This window comes from Hemitrygon akajei, chromosome 8, assembly GCF_048418815.1.
Source record: "Hemitrygon akajei chromosome 8, sHemAka1.3, whole genome shotgun sequence".
NCBI classification, from domain to species: Eukaryota; Metazoa; Chordata; class Chondrichthyes; order Myliobatiformes; family Dasyatidae; genus Hemitrygon; species Hemitrygon akajei.
In genome coordinates, this window is record NC_133131.1 from 96,079,657 (window position 1) to 96,105,182 (window position 25,526).

Below are 25,526 nucleotides of genomic sequence, written 5' to 3' on the forward strand. Positions count from 1 at the left end.
CTTCCGGAGCGACTCTCTCAGACTGTCATGCTCCTGCGTGTAGATAATATCTCGGACTGGCGAGGAGGAAAGAACGTTCAGGCTCGCTTTCTCGGAGTAAAATCTGAGCCCGGGACCGAACAGCCAAGCGGCTGTGATCCGAGACCCCACCAACGACCGACCACAACGGGAAGCCATAGCGCTGCAGCCGAGCATGCGCCGTGGCTGCACCCGAAATGGAACCAGCCGTCAGAATCGGGATCAGGTTTATTATCACTGTCTGGTAGGACGTGAAGTCTTCTTTTTTTGTTTTGAGGTAGCAGTTCTGTTCAAAGACACGAAATTACTAAAATAACATAAAATACATATATAATGCAAAAAAGAAAGGGTGGGGGGAAGAAGAAGTGCTAAAATTCTGGTTAAGGCATACTGGAGCATTGTGTTCAGCTCAGGTCGCCCAATCACAGAAACGATGTGGAAGCTTTCGAGAAGCTACAGAGATTTGCCAGGATGTTGGCTGGATTAGAAAGAATGTCTAATGAGGAAAGGTTAAGCAAGCTAAAGCTTTTCTCTTAGGAGAGAAGGAGGATAAGAGGTGACTTGATAGAGTTGTATACAGTGCCTACAAAAAGTATTCACCCCAACCCAACCCGCCCCCCCCCCCGGAGATTTACATGTTTTATTGTTTTCAACATTGAATCACAGTGGATTTAATTTGGCTTTTTTGACATTGATCAACAGAAAAAAGATTCAAATATTTTGGCCACATCATGAGAAGGCAGGATTCCTTGGAGAAGACTCCTCTCGTGTTAGGTAACACAGAAGGTAAAGAAGGAGAGGATGACAGAGGCTATAATGGATAGCTAGACAATGCATATGATCTTCGGGGATCTTAGAGAGGCAGTTTCCAACAAGAAGGCTTAGGTGCAGGAGTCTTTGAGGTCACGAAGATTCGAACTCGACTTAACGACCGAACAATTACCTTGCATCTTATTGTCTGCCTACACCACACTGTCTCTGTAATTGTAACACGTTATTCTGCATTCTGCTGTTGTTTCCCCTTGCACTGCCACAGGCACAGATGTAATAAAATTATCTATATTTATGGCTTAAGTTTTTTACTATACTTTCATCATCGTTATGTGTCGTGTCATGTGACATAAGTGGCCATGGTCTCATAACCATGATTATTCTTGGCAAATTTTTCTACAGAATTGGCTTTACAAGGCATGTGACTTCAGCCATAATAAATGCTCTTCAGTGATTAACCGCCCAGCATTCCTGGTCGAATAATTAGGAGTTGTGATATGCACCAGCTGCTCATATGACTATCCACCACCTGCTCCCATAGCTTCACTTGACCCCGATCGGGGCGGGGGCTAAGCAGGTGCTACATCTTATCCGAGGGTGACCTGCAAGCTAGCGGAGGGAAGGCACACATTGCATCTCCTTTGGTGGAGACATATCTCCACCTGCCACCCAGTTCATTATATGCATTATTTACTTAAAAGATAAACATCCTGGCAAATCTCTCTATATGGTGGTGCACACTTTTGGATTTTTGATCTTTCTGATTTTAACTTACACTGTTCATAATCCTGAACTATTTTCTACAGCCATCCATCTGTCAATATATCTAATGATGGACTTCCCAATTGAAATGGGTAACTGTCTATTTCAAGACAAACGAGGGACAGTTGACCATTTAGCTTGCTTTCAGGAGATCCAAGCTAAAATAATTTTAAATGTCTTTTTTATTAGAGTAGCTAGTTCCAAAACCACTCCCTCAACAAATGTACCAAAATCCTAATGGTCTGAAAATGTCATGAGGACTTCTGAGTGGATAGGTTTCTAAATATATTTTGCAGTTATGGCTTGCAGATGGGGGAGGTTCAAACACATTATTGACCTTGTGTGCAAGGATGGTGTGCATGAAAAGAACAAACAATGCAAAATGCCAAGGCCATGTCACGGCTATAACAAACAAAGACACACATTTTTAGTTTAAAGTTTAACTAATACTGGCGTATTTTATTTTTGTAAAATAAATGTTATTCAACTTGCCAATTTAAAAATGTAAATATGTCAAAGTCCATAAATTAGACTATTTCTGTAATATGGACAGCTCTGTGTAGCAACATGTTTGCAATTGTGAAAATAGAATAAATACAGTTCTAATGCAAATACAAATGAACTATTTTTAAATATTTTAAGGTCATATTTAAAAAAACATTTTCATATAGGAATATTTTCATAAAGTTTAATTTCAAAATATCCTTTACCATTTCCAGTAAATAACATGTTATTTCCAGTACACTGGCCCATACATATCCTTTAGCCATCACCAAAATTCAGATTAACTGATCATTGACATTGCTATTTATGGCCCTTTATGTGATTTGAATGCTATTTCAACTAGATTTTACTTGATGTGGCAAAAGTAATTATCTGTAAAGTGCTTTAGAAAATTGCTATAACAATTTGTATTTTTAGTTCTTTTCATGATTGCATCTAAAGCCGGTATATAAATTAAGAGCTCATAACACTTCAGGAAATTAAAAATACAGATTCCCTTTATTTACTGTGTAAAAAGACCTTGATTCATAAGACATAAGTATATAGTAACACTTCATACTTTATGTCATTCAGAACTACTCTGGCCTTAAAGACACTCTAAGTTAGGAAACATTTCACTGACAGACACTTGAAGTTTAAGAGAGGTCAAAGTCAAAGTCAAGTTTGTCGTCATATGCACAAGTACATGTATGAACAGGTGCAATGAAAAACTTACAGCAGCATCACAGGCACATTGCATTATATGAATAACATTCACAAGAAAAACAAACGTAAGCATAATTGTTTCAAATTTTCACAGGAAAATACAATTTGAATAAAACGGTCAGCGTGTTCTCTGTGTTATTAAACTGTAATGATTAGGGTTTTGTCAGTTGGTTTAAGAATGTAATATTGAAGCAAAGTAGCTGTCCTTGAACTTGGTGGTGTGGGACTTAAGGCTTCTGTAAGTCCTGCTTGAAAAGCTGGCATGGCATGGATGGCGAGCATCTTTGATAGTACTTGGTGCCTTCTTGAGGCAGTGCTTCTTCTAGATACTACCAGTGATGGGGAGCGGTGTGTCTGTGATGTATTGGGCAGAGTCCACTGCTCTCTGCAGCTTCCTATATTCCTAACCATTCAAACTGTTGTACCAGACCCTGATGCAACCAGTCAAGGTACTTTCTACAGAACACCTGTTTGTTAGGGTGTTCAGTAACAAGCCAAGCCTCCTTAACTCCTAAGAAAGTAAATTTGTTGGTATGCTTTCCTTATGTTTGCATCTGTGTGCTGGGCCCAGGAAGGGTGGTCTGATATGTTAATGGAGAGGGCACTTTCTACCGCTCATCCCCCAAATAGACAGGCGTATATTCGCCCTCTTTCCCTGTCCTGAAGACAAAAATCAGCTTTTTAGGTTGCTAATGCTGAGCAAGAGGTTGCTGATGTGGCACCAATCGACCAGGTGCCCTACCTCACTCTGGTAAGATGATTAATCATGGCCTGTCAATTGTACAACAGTGGTGTCATCACCAAATTTAAAAATAACCTCTGCTTAGCCATACAGTTGTATATAATGTATATATAGAGAGTAGAATAGGGGAATAATCACACAGGCTTGAGGTGAACCTGTGCTGATGGTTAGCAAGGAGGAGCTGTTATTACCAATCCGCACAGAATGAGGTCAGCCAATGAAGACATGGGGTATTTAGTTGCAGAGGGAAGTATAGAGGTCACCAAGTAATGGGGAAATGGGAGAGGTGACTTATAAATACAAATCTTGAGAGGTGCAATTAAGTGGGGAAAGATTGCAGGGCACATTGTAAATGGAGTTTAAGGGAAACCATTCGTGTGAAATTGTGGGAGGTCTCCAATTAGTGTGATATCTGTGATCTGCACCCTGAAATGGATGGTTAAGATGAGCAGAAAATTGTGCGGGTTGGGTGAAAATGCCAATATGAGAAATAGTGAAATAATAAGAGGTGATTGATAACCATAGATATCAAATGAGGGCATAAAAATATAAACATTTCAGGATAGAACCAACAAATGGGCAAGAAGATGTCACTGAACATGCTGAAAACACACAGCAGGTCAGGCAGCATCTGTGGGAAAAGAAATAGTTACCTTACTTTATCTTATTTATTTATTGAGATACAGCATGGAACAGGCCCTTCCTGCCCTTTGAGCTGTGCCATCCAACAAGCCCCAATTTAACACTAGCCCAATCATGGGACAATTCTTGTGATTACAATAGGATGTAGATAGGATACAGACCTGGGTTGAGAGAAGTGGCCGATGGAGTTCATTCCAGAAAAGTATGAAATGACACACTTTGGAAGGTCAAACACAAAAGTGAAGTAGAATATTATTGGCAGGATTCTTAACAGTGTGTAGAAATTGAGGGATCTTGGGGTCCACAGCCATAGATCCCTCAAAGTTTCTGCACAGGTTGATAGGGTGGTTAGAAAGATAGGGTGTGTTGGCCTTCATTAGCCAAGAGGTCAAGTTCAAAAGCTCCGAGGTAATGTTCCAGCTTTATAAAACTCTGGTTAGACCACATTTAGAGTATTATGTTCAATTCTGCTTGCTTCATTATAGAAAGGCTGTGTAAGTTTTAGAGAAGGTGCAGAGTAGATATACCAGGAAGCTGCTTGATTTAGAGATCCTGGCTTATGAGGATAGGTTGAGCGAGCTAGGGCTTTTCTTTTTGGATTGAAGGAAGATGAGAGATAACTTGATGGAAGTGTATTAGATGATGGGAGGTATAGATAGATTAGACAGCACTTTTTCCCCAGGGTGACAATAGCTGTACAAGAGGGGATAATTTGAAGATGATTGTAGGAAAGTTGGGGGAGGATATCTCATTTAGGTTTTTTTAACAATGAGAGTGTTGGATGCATGGAACGCACTTCTAGAGCTGGTGGAAAAGGCAGATATATGAGGGGCATTTAAGAGACTCTTATATAGGCACATAGGGAAAGAAAAATGGTAGTCTATGAGGCTGAGAAGGGTTCAACCGATCCTGGAGTGAGATAAAATGTTGATACAATATCATGGCTTGAAGACCTAGACTGTACTGTACTGTTCTATGTTCTATGGTCTATGAATAATTTTCAGACAGTTTTGCCAAACAATATATTTTTTACAAACAATGAGTGGGCCCTACCCAAATCAGCTAGTGAACAGGCAATTTCAGATATAGTCAAGTGCAGTTAGGTCAGATAACTAAAGATCTTTTGGTAAAGGATCCTCTAGAGACGAGTAATCATAATATGACAGAATTTTACTTTCAGTTGCAGAGATAAAGTTGGTCTCAAGCTATTGTCTTAAATATAACTATGCCTTAATTGTAAAGGCAATTTTGACCAAATTGGACTAGGAAAATAGGTTTAAAGCAGGTGTTCCCAACCTTTTTTATGCCATGAACTCCTATCATTTACTGAGGGGTCCATGGAGTCCAAGTTGGGAACCCCTAGTTTAAAGGTAAGAAAGATGACCAATGCTTGGTTAATGTCAAAATAAAAGAAATCAACTAGAAAATTGGTAATATTTCAAAAATTAGAAAATTATAACTTAAGGTGAAACTAGATTATGAGAACAAACTAGCAATAAATGTAAAACATAGGTGCTTCTAAAAATAGTACAAAAATGTAAAAGAAAAGTATCTAAAGTAAATTTTGACTGTAATAGATGAGAGTGAGGAATTAGAAATGGGAAATAAGACTTGGAAAGCAATGTTTTGTATTTTTCTTCATTGTTGAAGTCTCTAATAGCATTCCAATGATCATAGAAATTCAAGGGATAAGAGAACTATTTAAAACAATAATTATCACTAGAGATGAAGTACTAGGCAAATTAGTGGGATTAAAGGTTGATAAATTCCTTGGACAACAAAGTTCAAAGTTCAAAGTAATTTTATTATCAAAGTAGATACATGTCACCATATACAACCCTGGTATTTGTTTTCTTGCAGGCATATTTAGTAAGTCCAAGACCATAATAGGATCAGTGAAAGACTGCACCCAACTGGTATAATAATAAATAAATAAGCAATAGATATCAAGAAAGTGAGATGAAGAGTCTTGGAAGTGAGTCCATTAGTTCTTGGAGTAGTTCAGTGATCGGGCAAATGAAATTGAAAGAAGTTATCCCCACAGGTTAAAGAGACTGATGGTTGAACGGTAATAACTGTCCCTGAACTTGGTAGTGTGAGCCCTATTTGAGAAAGGAGAAAGATAGCAGGAAATTATAATCCAAATATTTTTCATGAGGAAACTGCTCAAATTAATTACTAAGGAAATAGTAGCAAAACATTCATCCAAATCATTTATATAAATTGTAAAAATTTGCAGATCCAACACTGATTTCTATGGGACATTAATCATTATATTTTTTTAATCAGAAGTAGAGCAATGTACTTCAATTGTCTGTTTCCTGTTAGGCAGCCAATCTATTACCCATCCAATATTCCACCACGTATACATGTGCTTTTTGATGTAGTGCTTTGTCACTGTGAACCTTAATTTATCCACTGATTCTCCTCTATCCACAGCACACATTATTTCTTCAGGGAGCTTGAATAAGTTATTCTAATATGACTTCCTTTTGATGAAAATATATTAACTCTTGCTTTGGCTTATTTTAACTAAGTGGCTTGTAATAACATTTTTGACTATAGCTTCTAACATTTACGATGTGACAAATATTAAGCTAAGGGGCCAGTGAATTCCTGTTGGCTGTCTTCCTCCATTTTTGAATAAAGAATTTACATTTGCTATTCTCCAAATCTAGAGAATTCTTAAACATTAAAGCTGACAGATCAACTCTGTCACCAGCCACTTCTTTTAAAATCCTGGGAAGAAGTCGATCAGGACCCTGGAACTTGCAGTCAGCAGCTCCAAACAATTCCCACTGCTCAGGTAATTATCAGTTTACTGTGTTTTTCTGCCTTTCCAGTTTCCAAGTTACAGACACTTCTGGGAACAAAAACTAAAAATAGTTGCAAAATTCAGGAACTCAGGCTGTGTATGTGGAAAGAGAAACAGTCCCTTCATCAGAAATGAAATAAAGTACCTTTCTTAAATTATCAACCATCTTCATTTTTCATTTTCCAAACATATTTTCAATTGGAGCCACCATTCACTCATTTAATTCTTTAAAAGTCTACAGAAACTGGCATATTTACATTCATCGTCACACAGTCGTATCATGGCTGAAAGGTCGAGCTTCCTGCCAGTATAGGACCGAGACTGTGTGAATTAGCTGTACTTTGGTTCCCTAATGCAGATATGGAACATTGATTAGGGACTTGAATTCACCAAGTACAGGAAAAATTCACTTCAGCCAATTACTGTCCCTGGGATTGTTTTCTCTGGAATGCTGGAGGCTGAGACAGAAATATATAAAGTTATGAGAAGCATAGGAAGGATAGTCAGAGAGTTTTCCCATAAACTCCACACTTCAGGATAAGTACAATCCTGAACATACTTCTTCCATTTTTTAAAATCCCTCCACCTTTCCCTTCTTTCAACAGGGAATAATATTGTTTTCCCAATGGAAGTCAGTAGAGAAGCAGTGAATAGTGAGTGGACTATTGTTACGTACCCCGTAACTGGGTCACTTACCAGCAAAGATAGAGAGGTCCGATGAAGTCTGATGGTACTATTTTTAACGGTATTTATTGATAAAAATACACAAAAATAATATCAATGCAAACATACAGATAATATACGTCGTCAATACTAAATCTAAAAGCGCGGGTATAATAATAATCAATAAGAAATAACTCTATCGTTGTCTAGGGGATAATGTATTGTCCGATGGAAATATAAAAGTCACTTTAGTTCATTCAGGCTGCAGCTTTTGGTTGGAGAGAGAGACGGATGTTTAGAACTTGCCCGGTTTTCCGTTTTATGATGTCGATCCTTCGAAATGGCATCGGTGGTGATCTCTTCCTTAGCTAAGCCGCCTTCCGTGGTAGGGCCTCAATCCCGGGGCAACGGGAAAGGACACACGTGGGCCCTCCACCGGTTATTGCTATTAAACGCTGTCACGGAACTTCTAGCGTTTCTCCTGGTGTGTGTGTCAAGGGCTGTTCCCCAGACCCTCTTTTATCCTGACTCACAGGGTCTCAGATGTCAATCAGGGTGGAATGACGCCATCCCCCCAACCAGCCCACGTTGCCTGAGGGCTTTCCATGAAGTACAGTACTCAATACACAATTCCGTCTCCAAGAGACAATGACCTGTTCCGTGGCTTTGTATCGCCGGGGCCAGGACATTCCAAACGTCTCTCTCTCATTTCCTGGGTCTCCTGCCCTGACTTAATAGCGATCTTGCGATTCTCAAAAAGGGGGGGGGGGCACAGGCGTAACACTATGATGACTGGAAGAGTAGTGGGGAAGCAACAGTACTTCAGAGATGCAGCTTAATTTGTGCTCAATTTATCAATCTGGGCTGGCACAGAAGAAAGGGGAGCATGGGGGCAGAGAGCAAAGAAAGAATGGGTCAGTGGGGTAGAGGCAAGTGTGTGGTCAGGGAGAGGTAGAGTGGAGAAATGGGGCAAATGCAGACAGAAGAATGAGGCATTGGAAGTGATGCAGAGTCAGGATATAGGAAGCAGGCAGAATCAAAGAAAGCTGTTAAATTACAATTAAATTAGTCCTTGTCCAATCGCATGTAGCATTTGTGTTCTTGCAGTTTGGCAATCATACAAGATTCTGTTCACACAGCTTGTTCTCTAAAGCTATCAACCATACAGAGATTGATATGTTTGAGTGCCCACTGGTCAGTGTGGACATAGTGGACTGACTAGTTGTTTGTATATGTTAATTCTATGACACTCCTTTGTTTTCTTGGGTAGCGATCAATCACTAAACTGGAGACTGTAGTGCTTTGAAATTTACCTATATTTTTGGTATAAGTGACTTTGGCTACAGGCCATCACTTTCACAAGTGCAATCGACTCAAATATAGATGCTTATGCTGAGGTGAAGAATGATCTGCAGGAAATTATTCTAGAATGCAGGTAACTAACAATCAAGAGGAAAAGAGTACTTGAGGCTTGTTCAAAGTACATTTATTATCAAAGTGGAGATAGCAATGGAAAACTTGGGCTATTGTTATTATTTTATCACTGTTTCTTCAAAACACTGGAACTCCCTATATAATAGCTTAGTGGGAGAGTCTTAAACTGGCAGTCATTTAAAAATAAATAACATTCCAGCAACTTTTCCAGAATCTGTTGTTCCCCTCTATGCCCTGTGGCGCTTTGGGCAGCAACCAATCTTTAGCATTTGTCTGTTCTTCTACGAGGCCAAGTTGCTAGCTAAAAGTTCAACCCAGCATGGATGGAAAGTGTTCAAGGAGCCGACTGGATTCGAACCCAGAACCTCGAAGTCTGGTGCTACGGCTGGCTTTTTTCCAGATGAATTAGAGGTTTTGACAGCCAATTCCCCATTCAGTGAATGAAAATTCTGAACTGTTTCATGGCAACATCCTACTCTGTTAAATACAAAGGTGTTATTCACTCCAGGCAAAAAGAAATGAGTGGTCCTGTCTCTGAATACTGGGTTGATATTTAATGAGGTGCTGACAGCTTTTGAAAATGTGGGTGAAAGCACTGTACAAACCCTCTGCAATTAGAGTGAATAGGAGCAGGTGACAGGAGTTTTAGCATTTGAATATTACATATTCTATGTAGTATATATGCTATTGCAAGCTGAAGTGGTGACTCCAGCTATTTCTAAATGACTTATTTTGGGGAGAGTTGTGAGTTATGTTAATGATAACCAACGTAAAATGGCACAGTTCTCTTAAGAAGGAAACATTGGAAGAAATGGGTAGCTGTTGAGAAAAGAACTAGACAAAAATCTACTAGTGTTAAAAAGAAGTAATCATAATCAAAAATGAGAAGTGAAGAGAGAGATTAATGAGAGTAGGGCAGTGGATGTTGTCTACATGGATTTTAGTGAGGCATTTGACGAAGTCCCTCATGGAAGTCTAATTCAGAAGATTCGGATGCATGGGGTCCTTGGCAAACTGGCTGTTTGGATTCAGAAATGGCTTGTGTGTGGAAGACAGAGTAGTGGTTGAAGGGATATATTCAAGCTGGAGGTCTGTAATTAGTTGTGTTCTGCGGGGATCTGTGCTGGGACCTCTCCTGCTTGTGATGCTTGTCAGTGACCTGGATGAAAATGTACAGCAGATGGGTAGGTTAATAAATTTGTGGATGATACCAAGATAGGGGATGTTGTGGATAGTGTAGAAGACTGGCAAAGAATACAGCACAATATAGATTTGTTGCAGAAATGAGCAGAGAAATGACAGATGGAGATTAACCCAGATAAATGTGAGGTGTTGCAACTCAGTAAGGCAAATGAAAGCAGACAGTACACTATTAAGGGCAAGATCTTTAACAATGTTGCTCAGCAGAGAGATCTTGAGATCCAAGTTCATAGCGACCTGAAAGTGGCTACACAGGTCGATAATTTGGTTAACAGTATTATGGAAAGCTTGCTTTTATGAGTCAGGCTTTGAGTTCAAGAGTCAAGAGGTTATATTGCAACTTTATAAAGCTCAGGTTAGGCCACATCTGGAGTCTTGTATACAGTTCAGGATGCCACATTATAGGAAGGATATTAAGGCTTTGGAGAGGGGGCAGAAGAGGCTTACCAGGATACTGCCTGGTTTAGAGGACATGTGCTATCATAAGCGGCTGGATACATTTGGTTGTTTTCTCTGAGCACTGGTGGCTGAGGGGAGGTCTGATAGAGGTTTATAAGATTATGAGAGGCATAGATAGAGTAAACAGGGAGTATTTGTTTCCCAGGGTTGAAATGTTTATTACTAGAGGGCATGCATTGAAGGTGAGAGGGATTAGGTTCAAAGGAGATGTGAGAGGTAAGTTTTTTATTCAGAGAGTTGTGGTTGTCTAGAATAAGGTGGCTGGTATAGTGGTAGAGGCAAATACATTAGAGGCTTTAAAGAGCAACACACACAAAATGCTGGAAGAACTCAGCAGGCCGGGTAGCATCTAGGAAAAGAGTACAGTCAACATTACCGGCCGAAACCCTTCAGCAGGACTCACAAAATGCTGGAGGAACTGATGCGCCATCAATAACTCTTGGAGACGGGAAGTGAACGATAGGCTTTTATTAGCAGCAAAAAGGGAGCACGACGTCTCGGAGACAGGGAGGAGCAGTGCTCCAATCACCTTTATACCGGGGTCTGTGGGAGGAGCCACAGGAGCAGTCAGCAGAGGGGCCTGTCCAGACAGGTATACATAGTTTACCACAGGAACTCAGCAGGTCAAGCAGCATATAGGAAACGTTTGGATAGCAAATGGATGTAAGGAAGATGGAGGGATATGGACATTGTGTAGGTAGGAGGGAGTAGTGTTTGGGTGTTTTTAATTTGCTTTTTAGCTGGTTCGGGACAACATTTTGGGCTGAACAGCCTGTTCCTGTGCTGTACTGTTCTATCTTCTATAGAACCCAAGCAGTCACAGGGAGAATGTATAAACTCCTCACAGAAAGCAGTGGAAATTGATGCTGTAAAGTGTTGTGTGAGCCACTACACTACTGTGCTGCTCACAATAGTTTATAAGTGTGCATTGATAATTGTTATTCTAAAGTAGGTTCAGCACTAAGATCCATTCTTTCTCAACAATAACTTTACTGCATTCTTTCACCAATTCTAAGGATGAGTAATTATCCCAAAACACTAACGTATTTCTCATTCTACAGATCTTACTTCACTGTCAGAATTTCCATCTTTTCAGTTTTTATTGCATTAAATTGACACCCTAACTGTCACACTACCTGTGCAAATTTTCAACAGAATAAGATAGATTGGGAGAACAAATTTAATGAATTTGAGCTGATTTCTTTCACTCTTTGCTAGCGATTTAAAGTTCAAGTTCAAAAGTTCAAAGTAAGTTTATTATCGAAGTAGATACTGTAAATGTCACCATCTATAACCCTGAGATTCACTTTCTAATGGGCACTCACAATAAATACAAGAAACACAGTAGAATCAATGAAAGGCTGCACCCAAAATGACACAAAAAACAAATGTGCAAAAAGAAAGCTAACTGTTCAGATACAAAAAGAAAGAGAAAATTAATAAAAAGCAATAAATAAGAGTTCTTGAAAGTAAATCCACTTCAGTGGGAACAGTGCAGTGATGGGTCAAGTGGAGTGAAGCTGAGTGAAGCTACCCCTACTGGTTCAAAAGCCTGATGGTTGAGGGGTGATAACTGTCCCTGAACTGGTGGTGCAGGTCCTGAGGAATCTTTACCTTCTTCCTGATGACAGAAGTGGGAAGGGAGCTTGGCCTGAGTAGCGAGGGTCCTTGATGATGGATGCTGCTTTCCTGCAACAGCGTTCCATGCAGCGCTCCCTCGCCTGTGCTGAGGGAGATTGTGAAGATCTTGTTGCCAATTCAACTAATTGGGGTCTGCAAGTGAGGAAATCGAAGATCCAGTTGCACATGGAGGTATTGATTAGTTTTGAGGCGATTGGTGAGCTGTAGTCAATGATGAGCATCCTGATGTATGCACCTTCCCTGACCAGATGTTCCAGGGTTGAGTGAAGATCTATTATCACCGACGTGTGTCATGAAATTTGTTAACTTAGCAGCAGTAGTACAATGCAATACATGATAATATAGAAAGGAATAAATCAATCAATCAATCGTTCAATCAATTACAGCAAGTATTAAAAATAGTGCAAAAACAGACATAATGTATTTAGAACAAGTGAGGTGGTGTTGATTGGTTCAATGTCCATTTAGGAATTGTAGGGCAGAGGGGAAGAAGCTGTTCCTGATTCACTGAGTGTGTGCCTTCAGGCTTCTCTACCTCCTTCCTGATGATAACAATGAGAAAAGGGCATGCCCTGGGTGATGGGGTCCTTATTAATGGATTTTGTCTTCATGAGGAACTGCTCCTTGAAGATGTCTTGGATATTACAGAGACAATGCAGTAGCATCTGTTGTTGACTTGTTGTAACTGTAGGCAAATTGGAGTTGATCCAAGTCGCTTCTCAGGCAGGAGTTGATATTTTTCATCAGCAACCTCTCAAAGCACGTCATCACAGTGGATGTTAGTGCTACTGGACAATGGTCATTGAGGCAGATTAACAAGATCATAGACACTGTTATCATTGAAGCCTCCTTGAAGTAGCTGGGTACCTCACACTGCTGAAGGAAGAGGTTGAGGATGTCCATAACCACTCCAGCCAGTTGATCAGCACAGGTCTTTAGTATTGGTCAGGTACCCTGTCTAGGTCAGATACTTTCCTTAGATTCACCCTTCTGGAAGATGCTCTTACGTCAGCCACAGAGACTGAAATCACAGGGCAATCAAGGCTGTGGGAGCACGTTGAAGTGCCTCCATGTTTTGACAGTCCAAGCAAGCATAGAAGGCATTGAATTCATCTGGGAGTGAAGCCTTGTTGTCACCTCTGTCACATAGTTTCACGTTGTAGGAGGTGATATTTAAGCCCTGCCACATCAATTGAGCATTGTTTAATGATTCAAGTTTGGTTTGAAATTGCCACATCGCCTGTGAGATGGTTTTTCAGAGGTGCTGCAGGTAATACATTGATAATAATTGGGCAGAGATTTCTTCAAACAAACCTGATTGAATTCCCTGACAATGATTTGAAAGGAGTCAGGGTAGGCTGTTTCTTGTTTGCTGATCACTGCACTCAATACTTTAAGGGGCTGTTTAGGATCTGCCTTCAGCAGTATTTAAACTCCATCCATGATCACGGAGGAGAATTCTGTTGGTAAGCACATAATCATGCGATTTTCTAGGTTGGGGGAACATGAGCGTGACAAGAGCACCACAAAGAGTTTATCATGAAACACAAACCCTCACTTTTTGTCTTCTCCAAATAAACAGTCTGGTCCATCTGGTGTATGAAGAAGCCCTCGGGTCTTACTGATGTATCTGGCATGTCTGAAGTGAACCATGTCTCCGTGAAGTACAGAGCACAGCGTTTCCTCATTTCCCACCGATACATCAATCTCATCCATAGATCCTCAGTCTTGTTCTTCAATGAGTGTACATTTGCTAGCAAGATGTTGTATAGACAGAGTTTCATTCCTCGCCGTTTCAGCCTGGCTTCGAGTCCTCTCCTCGACCCTCTCTTCCAGCCGTGCTAATGCTCCTTTGTCTACTTAAATAATGCCGTACCTACTTGGGGAGTTAAGTCTGCTGAGTCCTTCAAAAGATCGTGAAATCGCTAGTTCGTTAAGGCGATTCAAATGTATGTTGCTTAAAGGGAAATTACAGTGCAATGAGAGTATTTCAGAAGATGCATATTAGAAGTTTTGTAAGCAGTCTGCAATGTATCGCCATGATTCACCACTGCATTCCTAGGCAGAGCCCAAAACTAACCTGTCTTGTAATAATCTCAAACAGACATTCTGGAAACAAAATTCTGCACAGACAGCACTGAACATTCTGTACTATATTATGTCTCTCCAGCTATTTTTACATTTACCTTAACCGGTTGCCAAATCAAGATTTTTCCTTCAAGTTTCTTAGTAACACTTTCAAAATGCTGGAGGAACTCAGCAGATTGGGCAGCAGCTATAGAGAGGAGTAAAGTGCTTACATCCAAACATATTATTCACTAAGCATGTTAAGTTAATTAACTTATAATTTTGGAAATGCATACTTTCAAACAGTACTGTCTTGACATTGGCTATCTTCACACCCTCTTAGTCATAGTCAGTAATGATCATATCCTGACAAAAAATTCCATGGGTGCATGCAAGGCTTGCAAGGCTTCATTTAATGTCAACCCCAAAATGCCTGAACTTGTCAATACTTTGATTTTCCATTTATAATACTAGGTAAGAAATGAATGTGGGGACGTGACCATTGCAGTTGAACTCACAAGATGATTGTAATTATACATCTTATTTTCTCTGAGATAATGACTGAATGGTGGAAAACAATGTCAAAGTAACATCTTGTACACTCCACAACCATATTGCTCTGCACTGAGAGGGAATAGATACTGTTAACAGTAGTCAAGGTAACTTTAGGCAATCTCAGATGATGTTATCTATTGTGAATTATTTTGCTCTGATTTGACTTTAGTTTTGAAGGATCTAAAGGTGAAACATTCATTTGTGAATAACCACCAGCTTTCCTTCCATTTTTGTACCTATAATATTGGCATGATTTGCTTAGTTACGTTTTTCATCAGTGGAGGTACTTAATAATGAAGGATATGATAATAATAGTGCCATTGAATATTAATACAAACATCATTGATTATGGAGAAATTTAGTGCCAGTGGTAAATACTTAGCTCAAGTTTACTTGCTGCTTACCAGTTGAAGCTATGCATGGCCTTGTTATCAAAAGTTTGTATGAAGCTAACCAGACAAAGCAGGGAACGACATGAATGCAGATTATTAGTCCAGGAATATTGTTTTTCTAAGACTCTTGAATCAAAATACTGGAAATGCAAATGATTTTTCTCTGACAGCAGCAGGAACTTCCCTGCATGCTAAATATGCATTTGGAGACAGGTGGGTTACCTGTCCATTGAGAGGGGATATGGGCCGTTCAGTAGATAAGCTGTAGCATATAGTCTCTCACGTTCAAACATTTCAGCATTCATCACCAGTCCGTCTTTGTACAAATACATGACTCTATTGCTATAGAATGCTGGGCCTACTCTTGTTTTGATATCTCCTGATGCCAGAACGATACCCAGGACTCTAACATTGAAGGGGCACTGAGTCATTGGGTTACCCTTTAATCTATCCTGCATTCACCCAGCAAGCAAAAAGTAGGTAGGCTAATTGTCATATGTCATGCAACCAAATGAGCCTTTATACACTTCGTTCATTGACCCATTGACCAGAATAACAAGGAAAATATAGTTCAGTTTTTTGCTGGTTTATTGTAAAAAAAAACAAGCTTCTGTGGACAAAATAGGAAGGCTGCAGGCCATTATGATTTTATATATAGAGTCTCTGAACCCATTGTCAGTAAGGGGAAACTCCTGTGATTTCAAGGTAACCCCATTGGTTTATATCATGTAATTCATTGATGATTTAGTCCTATTGATACCATCATAAAGACTTCTATAATTCTGGGGTCAAGACCCCAGTGGCTCTTCCTGATTTCTTGCCGTGGCCATTGCTCTTTACCACACAGCTGTCATCTCCAATAGGTTAGCCTCCAGAAAACGGAAGGACATTGAGTACCTAACTTTCCATAGCAGTGGAATCAGAATCAGATTTAATATCACCAGCATACATCATGAGAAAGAATTTCGGGATGCATATTGTATACGTTTCTCTGACATTAAAAGTACCTAGTGAACCTACAGAAATCATGAAATTTGTGTTCTTTGCAACAGCAGCACATTGCAATATATAACAATAGAGGAAAAAAATCGTGAATTACAGTAAGTTTATATATTAGTGAAATTAAATAAGTGTAAGTATACTCTGTGTGTATGGTAGTGTTCATGGGTTCAATGTCCATTCAGAAATTGGATGGCAGAGGGGACGAAGCTGTTCTTGATTGTTGAGTGTGTACCTTCAGGCTTGTGATGGTAGCAATGAGACGAGGGCATGTCCTGGGTGACTGTCACCATCATTTGATTCACCTGCATGTGAGTCACCAAAACATAGAATCTACATAGGTCTATATAACACCACATTGTGGAGTCAGGTATTTGATGACCTGAATGATCCCGGGGATATTGAAATGCTGGTTGAAAATGCTTGATGCGTTACTCTTTACACCGGAGATTATATGGAATGAGGGCCTATATTGTAACCTGGAAATAAATGGGGGGAAAAAATAAAATACAGGCTACATGATAAAAACAATCTGCAGATCACAGATACAACATATTGGAAAGGTAAAATTATTCACCTAACTCAGCTGCAACCTTTGTGAAGCTACTGGAAAAAAACTAAGTGCTTGAGTGTGTGTAACAGCTTACCAGCACAATACTGCTTTAGGGGTTGCCAACAAGGTCAATAACAGCACCTTTGTGTGGAAAATTGGACACATTTTATCAATTGGGTCTGTGTCAGATACTTGGCGTCCAACAACAAGTGTACTATCACTACCATAGGATAATCATTGAAATTAATAATATTTTGACAGAAAGATTTCTTTACAAACTCACTAAAGAATAGCAATGGTAAATGTAGACCTGATAACCAGCAAGAGATATCAAGAGATATCAAAGGATATTTACTTGAGCTCCAATAAATGGAGTGTAACATTGATTAACATGCCTAGGGTTTGCCGGGTCCTAATTCATTAACCACAATAAATAATGACAACTTGTATTTAAGATACAGTACAGATATTTTCCAAAGTATATCACAGTTTGACATTAGGACATGGATACAGAGATAAAGAGGCATTAAGAGAGGTGATCATAACTTTAGGTAGGAAAATAAAGAGGGCTTAAAGTTTTAGAGATATCCAGTGCGTAAGACCAAGGTGGCTAAAGCTAATAATGGGATAGATGGATGGCAGACGCACAAAAATCTGGAGCCATTGGAATGAAAAGATAAAGGGATTTGGAAGAGAATTTAAATGTAGAGTTGACAGGGTACACAATATTTTCTAGATTATAAACTCGTTATTGAATTATGTATGTTGGGAGGAGCATGAGTGGAACCTAATACAAATGCTCAGAGGCAACGAACGATTACTTAGAAATAAAAAAAAAACATACTGGAAGTTGAAGGAGGTTGGGAGATACAAACAAAATTGACAACTGGATATCTATTAAATAGGATCTATTTGTTACCCAGGAACAGCCTGTAATTGCAACCAAGAAAAGTTGAGTGACAAAGCGGGAACAAAGAATCTGATTCCGATGAGCAGAAAATTATCCCAGTGACTTAAAAAAATCTATAATAGATTGATAGGGTAGTGTGATGCCCAGTAAGTCATCTGGTTAAGTCCAGAAGCCAATGGAAGAGCTGTTTGAGTGATCAAGGTACCTTAGAACAAATAACTTGAAATGAGCTTAAATAATAAGGATTCTTAACAACAACACATGTTATTGGGAAGTAATATCTGGATTGATTTTAAGACCATCATGCAAAAGTAAGATGACTAGTTAATTTGTTTTATGTGGCCTGGTTGGTGCTTGACTGTTGGCCAGTTCTTTCTTGGTTGAAACAAGGACAAGATCTGCAAGTCAGCACTCCAGGGTATGAAATCCTTAGTGTGATGGAGGGATGCAAAAGGGATGGGGTGGAGTGTTGGGGGGAAGGACACTGTGATGTGATTAAAAAATCCATTACTGTGGTAAAGAGGGAGAATTTCCCAGAAGTGTCTTCCAAGTAGGCCATATAGGAAAACAGGATCCCCACCACAAATTAGCATCCACCACTTTGTCATTCTGAAATGCGGGGAGATACCAATGCACTCACTCCTGACTAGTCACTGGTTATTTAGAAAACACAAAAAAAAGCACTACTCTCTAAATACTCAATTCCCTCTGAAATGTGATCATCTGATATCCAGAACCAAGTTGTCCAAATTTCAGCTCAAATTTCATATGGCCAGTATGAAAAATGAGTTATCCCTACAACCAATTATATGGGGAAACAAGTAACAAAGTAACAGATTAAGACACAATAAACACGTAACAGGTTTACAAGAAACAAAGCAACTGACAAAACAAACACAAGAAACAAACTAACAGTTTAGAACACAAAACACAAAGCAGAGGCTGTACTACTCTTCTTTAAGACTTCCTATGAAACCCAACACATTCACAGAGTCTCTTAAAGGCAAAGTCCTCACATACACTCACACAAACTGGCACGTGTGGCTGCACCTCACATTTCTCTGCATTCAAATCATTCATACTCTATTTACAGGGAAGAAGGATGCACATCAAGTGACCCCCCCCCCAAAATACTAACCACCCCCCCCCCCACCCACCAATTCCCACTGCCGGTGAACGTTAGCCGATATCCTTTGCAGGAAACCCCGAATGGAATGCAAGGAATCTGCCAGAGGACAAAAGGGACCCCTCTCTGAAGAGGACTTGAAGAAGGAACCTTCCCCTCAACAGTTCCCCCTGTTTTGCTCCTCCTGACAGTATTTCCCCATTGCATAGAGGGTGGGAGTAGGAACCCTATGCCTACTCCTCTGGAACCGCAGCTTTAAGCAACGCTAAAAACATTTCTTTACAGGACATGTGGGATTCTGCTCTCCTCACCTGTTTATTTAACTTCTGTACCTGGCTAAGCGCTCCCTCTTCTACATACTCTTAAAACTTGTAATAATTAAATCGCAGCATTTATAGGATGACCAATAGTTTTTAAAGACTGCACTACGCCTTTTATTGGGAAAACTGCCCCAGTAACCATGTGTCCCACCATTTCAGAAGTTAATTCAATATCCTCTGGTGGGATACCACTATCACTGTATATTTCTGAGGTAAGAGCCGCTGGTGAAGGACTTTAGTAATCTCCTCTACTGTGCTCCGCACTGCCTGGGGTTTTAAATTCCATTCAGTAACAGTGGGATACCTAAGTTTAACTACCGTCGTTACCTGAATCCATAGTGATTCATTATGCTCAGGGGGAAGCAAGTACTGTTCTCAAGGCATTATTGATTGTGTGTTAGGAGGATAGGCTCCCTAAAGCACACATCTCTCTGTTAGATAGGATTACTCTAGTATCCTCCTCATCCCATATCCTCAATTACCACACAACCAAAGACTCCAGCAACACACACAAAATGCTGGTGGAACACAGCAGGCCAGGCAACATCTATAGGAAGAAGTACAGTGGACGTTTCGGGCCGAGACCCTTCATCAGGACTAACTGAAAGAAGAGATCATAAGAGATTTGAAAGTGGGAGGGGGATGGGGGAGATCTGAAATGAAAGGAGAAGACAGTAGGGGAAGGGATGAAGCTAAGCTCGAAAGTTGATTGGCAAAAGGGATACACACTGGAGAAGGGAAAGGATCATGGGACGGGAGGCCTAGGGAGAAAGAAAGAAAGGAGGGGAGCACCAGAGGGAGATGGAAAGCAGGGAAGGAGTGATTGTGAGAGGAGCAGAGAGAGTAAAAAAGAGGGAGAGAAAGAAGGGGGGGGGGAATAATAAATAAATAAATAGGGGATGGGGTAAGAAGGGGAGGAGGGGCATTAACAGAAGTTAGAGAAGTCGATGTTCGTGCCATCAGGTTGGAGGCTACCCAGCCAGTATATAAGGTGTTGTTCCCCCAACCTGAGTGTGGCTTCATCTTGACAGTAGAGGAGGCTATAGATTGACATATCAGAATGGGAATGGGATGTGGAATTAAAATGTGAGGCCACTGGTGTGTCTCCTGGTGGACAGAGTGTAGGTGTTCAGCGAAACGGTCTCCCAGTCTGCGTCAGGTCTCACCAATATATAGAAGGCCACACCAGGAGCACCGGACACAGTATATCACACCTGCTGACTCACAGGTGAAGTGTTGCCTCACCTGGAAGGACCGTCTGGGGCCCTGAATGGTGGTGAGGGAGGAAGTGTAAGGGCAGGTGTAGCACTTGTTCCGCTTACAAGGATATGTGCCAGGAGGGAGATTGGTGGGAAGGGATGGGGGGACGACTGGACAAGGAGGTCACGTAGGGAGCGATCCCTGCAGAAAACAGAAAGGGGGGGAGAGGGAAAGATGTGCTTGGTGGTAGGATCCCATTGAAGGTGGCAGAGAATTATATGTTGGACCTGGAGGCTGGTTGGGTGGTAGGTGAGGACAAGGGGAACCCTGTCCCCAGTGGGGTGGGAGGAGGATGGGGTGAGAGCAGATGTACTCCCCAGCCTTTTGACTGTACCTATCTCCTAAACTTTCCCCTTCATTGCCTGCACCTATCCCCTTCTCCTTAGTGGAGAATTCCCTGAGCTCTGTTGTCTCGAAGGTGTCTATTACACCATCCCCCACACATCCCTGAACCTCCTCACCCTCCCTCTTCTGAGAGGAAGAAACTGTAGGCCAAAGCACCCCCCCCCCCCCCAACCTGGTTGGGTGTGGAATGCGTAATCACTAACCCGGCCCATACTGTTTCAGACACACAAGGGAGCGGGTGATCATCTCAACGATTAAACTGAGAGGTCCACACTACTCTTTCTCCCTCTTTTTCATCATCCAGCCAGATATCCCCATCTCCCAGCCCCACAGTAGGATCATCACCTTGCCTCATGTGGTTTGAACCTTAACAGGATCAGGTTCCCAATAGGCCCTTCGAGTCGCCTCTAAATTCTGTACTTAGCTGGTGGGTTATCTGTATATTCGTATCTTCTAATTTCACATTCCTGCTCTGAGCTCTCAGAACAATACAGCACTGACTGAGATCTTCCAATTCATTTTTAAGTCTCGCTATTGTTTTACAATTGCTGCAAAGAGCCAGAAAGCATTCCACTGGCTATCTTTTCTTATGGGAAAACCCAATGTTTAAAGTATAGAAACAATGTGATGTCCCATCTTAACCCTGGTGAAATTTAACTGGTCTGATCAATTTACCGGCATCCTGTAACCAATCAGATAGTTAGCGAGACTTCCAAAGCCAGCGATATTATGTGCAGCCTGGGACTCCGCATTTCTCAAATGGAGGGTCCTCTCTTTTAAATAACCTCTTAAAGAGATGCATTTATGCTCAAAAAACCAAAGCACCAAATGTAATGTTGAATCAGGTTCACGGTCTAGCACTAATTTCAAATATGTATATTAATCAATTATTTACAAATAGTAAAAGATTCGACCAAACATTCATGTTCCCCAAGCTATGGACAATATAAAGCTGTTGTGGATAGTGTGGAGGGCTGTCAGAGGTTACAGCGGGACTTCGATAGGATGAAAAACTGGGCTGAGAAGTGGCGGATAGAGTTCAACCCAGATAAGTGTGAGGTAGTTCATTTTGGTAGGTCAAATATGATGGCAGAATATAGTATTAATGTTAAGACTTGTGGCAATATGGAGGATCAGAAGGATCTTGGGGTTTGAGTCCATAGGATACTCAAAGCTGGTACGCAGGTTGACTCTAGTTAAGAAGGCATATAGTGCATTGGCCTTCAACAACTGTGGGATTGAGTTTAGGAGCTGAGAGGTAATGTTACAGCTATATAGGACCCTGGTCAGGCCCCACTTGGAGGACTGTGATCATTTCTGGTCATCTCACTACAGGAAGGATGTGGAAACTATAGAAAGGGTGCAGTGGAGACTTACGAGTATGTTGCCTGGATTGGGGAGCATGCCTTATGAGAATAGGTTGAGTGAACTCAGCCTTTTCTTCTTGGAGCAACAGAGGATGAGAGGTGACCTGACAGAGTTGTATAAGATGATAAGAGGCATTGATCGTGTGGATAGTCAGAGGCTTTTCTCCAGGGCTGAAGTAACTAACACAAGAGAGCACAGTTTTAAGGTGCTTGGAAGCAGCTACAGAGGACATGTTAGGGGTAAGTTTTTTACACAGTGAGTGGTGAGTGCATGGAATGGATTGCCAGCGACGGTGGTGGAGGCGGATACAATAGGGTCTTTTAAGAGACTGCTGGATAGGTACATGGAGCTTAGAAAAATAGAGGGCTATGGGTAACCCTAGGTACTTTCTAAGGTAAGTACATGTTCGGCACGGCATTGTGTGCTGAAGGGCCTGTATCATGCTGTAGGTTTTCTATGTTTCTATGAATATTCAACAAATATACGTACATCTAACAAACATACTTAGTTAAAAATGCACGTAGAGCATACTTTCCCAATGATCTTGTGCATTATTGCCTAAAGCAAAGGAAGATGAGAGCAACCCCCTTCCATGTGCTATTTTATATACCCAGGATATTTGAAACTGGACACCAAGCAGCTATCCAATTGAAAAAGCAGCTGCAGTTTCTAAACTAACCAATCACAGTGGAATCGACTTTCAACAATTGGAATAAGACACAGAACACTAAGTTACTTTTTTTCACTCTCCTCCGGGGTCTTTGTGCTAAAATACTAGCCCTGTTTCTCTTTGCACGGATACTGCCACCTTTGCTGCTGAGTTTTCAACATTCACTGCTTTTATAACATTCTTGAAGAGAGTTGATCTGCTGATTTTGTTTGTCCTTTTTGTTTTGCTTCCCAGTATTGACATAGTAACAAATGGAAACCCTCAAAAACGTACTACAGTTGGAAATGGCTCATTCATCTGTTCTACCATTCGACTTGAACATGCAAGGTCGGCATCTTTATTCCATTTATCCATATTGGCTCATATCCTTATCTAAGAAAAACCTTTCCAATTCACCATTTAACAGAATCAATTTTAAGCTGCTCTTCAGGGAGAGATCTTCTGATTGTTTTTAAACCTTGTGTGAAAATTTATCTCCAGGAATGGCCTGGAAGATGCGCGCCTTCCGGGTGTGGCCTGGGGGTTGACCCATTTCCTTGCCAATGTCACTGATTGAAGTGTCGTGGGAGACCGAAACATTGAGACAGCAGGCAGTGTGTGCTGCTGTCGGAGGAAGGCCTCTGTACTTGAGCAATCCCTCTTTTTCTCTCTCTCTTTTGATGGTGAATGAGGGCCTGTTGGTCCTTGAGCCGGGGCATCTTGGAGAAGTGACGCGGAGGATCGTAACATTGGAACAGCAAGTTGATGACCTCTGCTCTCGTTGTTGCAGGGGAAAACTCTCTCTCCCTCGATACGGAGAGAGCCTGTCTGAAATACCCAAGTGCTGAGTTATGGACTGTAGTTTTTGATGAACTCTAGGTTAAGATCTCTTGGTGGGCTTTTGCTGTTGTTTGCATGATGTGGGATGGGGGCTGATGCTTCTGCTGGGGCAAGGGGTGAGAGGGAGGTTGAGGGTCAATACTTCTGCTGCTGCTTGTGTGTGGGAGTGGGAGGGTTCTGTTGTTTCTATCATTCATTCTTTGGGGTTTCTTGTTTATTGAATGTCTGTGAAGAGTAGGAATTTCAGGTTGCATACTGTATTAAGTGCATTCTTTGCATTCTTTTATATTAAGTTGAACCAGTTGAAACTTTTGAAGAAGTGACTCCCAACATCATCCCTGAAATGTATTGTTTTCAGGTTATACTTACTCTTCCTGGATTCTTCCATTGGAGGAAATAATTTCTCACTTTCTAGGTTATTAAATTATTACATTAATTTTCAATGAATAACTCATTCAAAAATTATTTTGTTTCATTTAATTATCCAGTTTCTTGGGAGACTGTCTGTTTCCTCATATGTGTTGAATATTGGGCAGTGAGTGTGTTGCCTAGATGAGCTGGAGGGTCAGGTTATGCCAATAGGCACCGAGGAGACCAGCGCTCCCCGAGTTCACCAAAACCAGAGTTGGAGTGGCAGTGACCACCTCCAAACCACTAGGATCAAAGGTCTGTGTGAATCCAGAGGCTGAGAGCTGAGGCACTCAGTGGTTGAAATTGAATGATCCTGGAGGTCAGGTCATTTGAGGCCTGAATATCAAAACGGTGATTGGTGAGTCTTGGGGTCAAGGCCTGAATGACAAACTGTGATTGCTGAATTCATGTGTTGATTTCCAGAGGTCAGCGAAGACTGGAGTGCAAAGCTGAAGGTTGAAGTCCAGAGGTCAACAAGTCCAGAGGGAGAAAAGCCAGAAGGCTGAAGACTGAAACTGAGGAGTCCAGAAATAGAGGGCAAGTCAGAGCCAGACTGGAGGTTTAAACCCAAAGTCTGCAAGGATGGGAATCCAGGCCAGAGAGTTTGAGGGACCAGGGCCACAGATTGGAGGCCTGTGTGTGGAAGGAGATGGGAGTGTCTGAAACAGCTTGCTTTCTTATTGTCTTCTTTTATTGTTTTTGCTGCTTAAATTGTTATGTATTGTGTGTTGAACATCGTGGATATGCTATGTTGGTTCTGGAATGTGTGGTGGTACTGCAGGCTACCTCCAGCACATCCTTGGGTGTGTTGGTTGTTAACACAAATGACACATTTCACTGTATGTTTCTATGTCCATGCGATAATAAATCTGAAATGTTCGGCCAGTTATATTTTGCACATAAACCAACTGCACTCAATTCCACCTTTACCGCATGTCAAACAAGAGAACATCTGCAGATTCTGGAAAGCCAAGCAACACACACAAAATGCTGGAGGAATACAGCAGGTCAGACAGCCTCTATGGAAAAAGGGAACAATTGACATTTCGGGCCAAGACCCTTTGGCCTGACTTTACCTCTTCTCTCTTGGTTCCTGAGACAACCTTTGCAGAAGTAACATCTTAATCTACACTCCTAAGTAAGTTATGTTATTGTTCAGGCTAGCACTCAAAAGGCCAAAATTCATTCCTCATAACACTTGAAACAAACATTCTTTAGTGTGATGATTTAATGATTTATCCTGGCTGCACCCAAAGGATGAACTAAATAGTTTTCACTCTTGGGAGTTCTCTGTGATCTTGACATGTTTTTCATATCTCATTTACTGTCCACCACATATGATTGTATTCCCCTTCAAACGTCTGATCACCTCCAC

At 41.0% G+C, this 25,526-nt stretch overlaps 1 protein-coding gene and 1 long non-coding RNA gene across 2 annotated transcripts in view; one reads left to right on the forward strand and one right to left on the reverse strand.

The window, feature by feature from the left end:
• LOC140732072 (probable acyl-CoA dehydrogenase 6) overlaps positions 1 to 209 on the reverse strand; it is a 40,414-nt gene extending 40,205 nt beyond the window's left edge. The window contains exon 1 of the mRNA XM_073054213.1: positions 1 to 209. Coding sequence (XP_072910314.1) covers positions 1 to 195 — 195 coding nt within the window. The 5' untranslated portion in view covers positions 196 to 209.
• Positions 151 to 24,788, forward strand: LOC140732074 (uncharacterized). Its single transcript, XR_012099970.1, has 3 exons — positions 151 to 262; positions 6,823 to 6,950; positions 24,575 to 24,788. It is a non-coding gene; the product is annotated as an uncharacterized lncRNA (long non-coding RNA).
• The last annotated feature ends 738 nt before the right edge of the window (positions 24,789 to 25,526 follow it).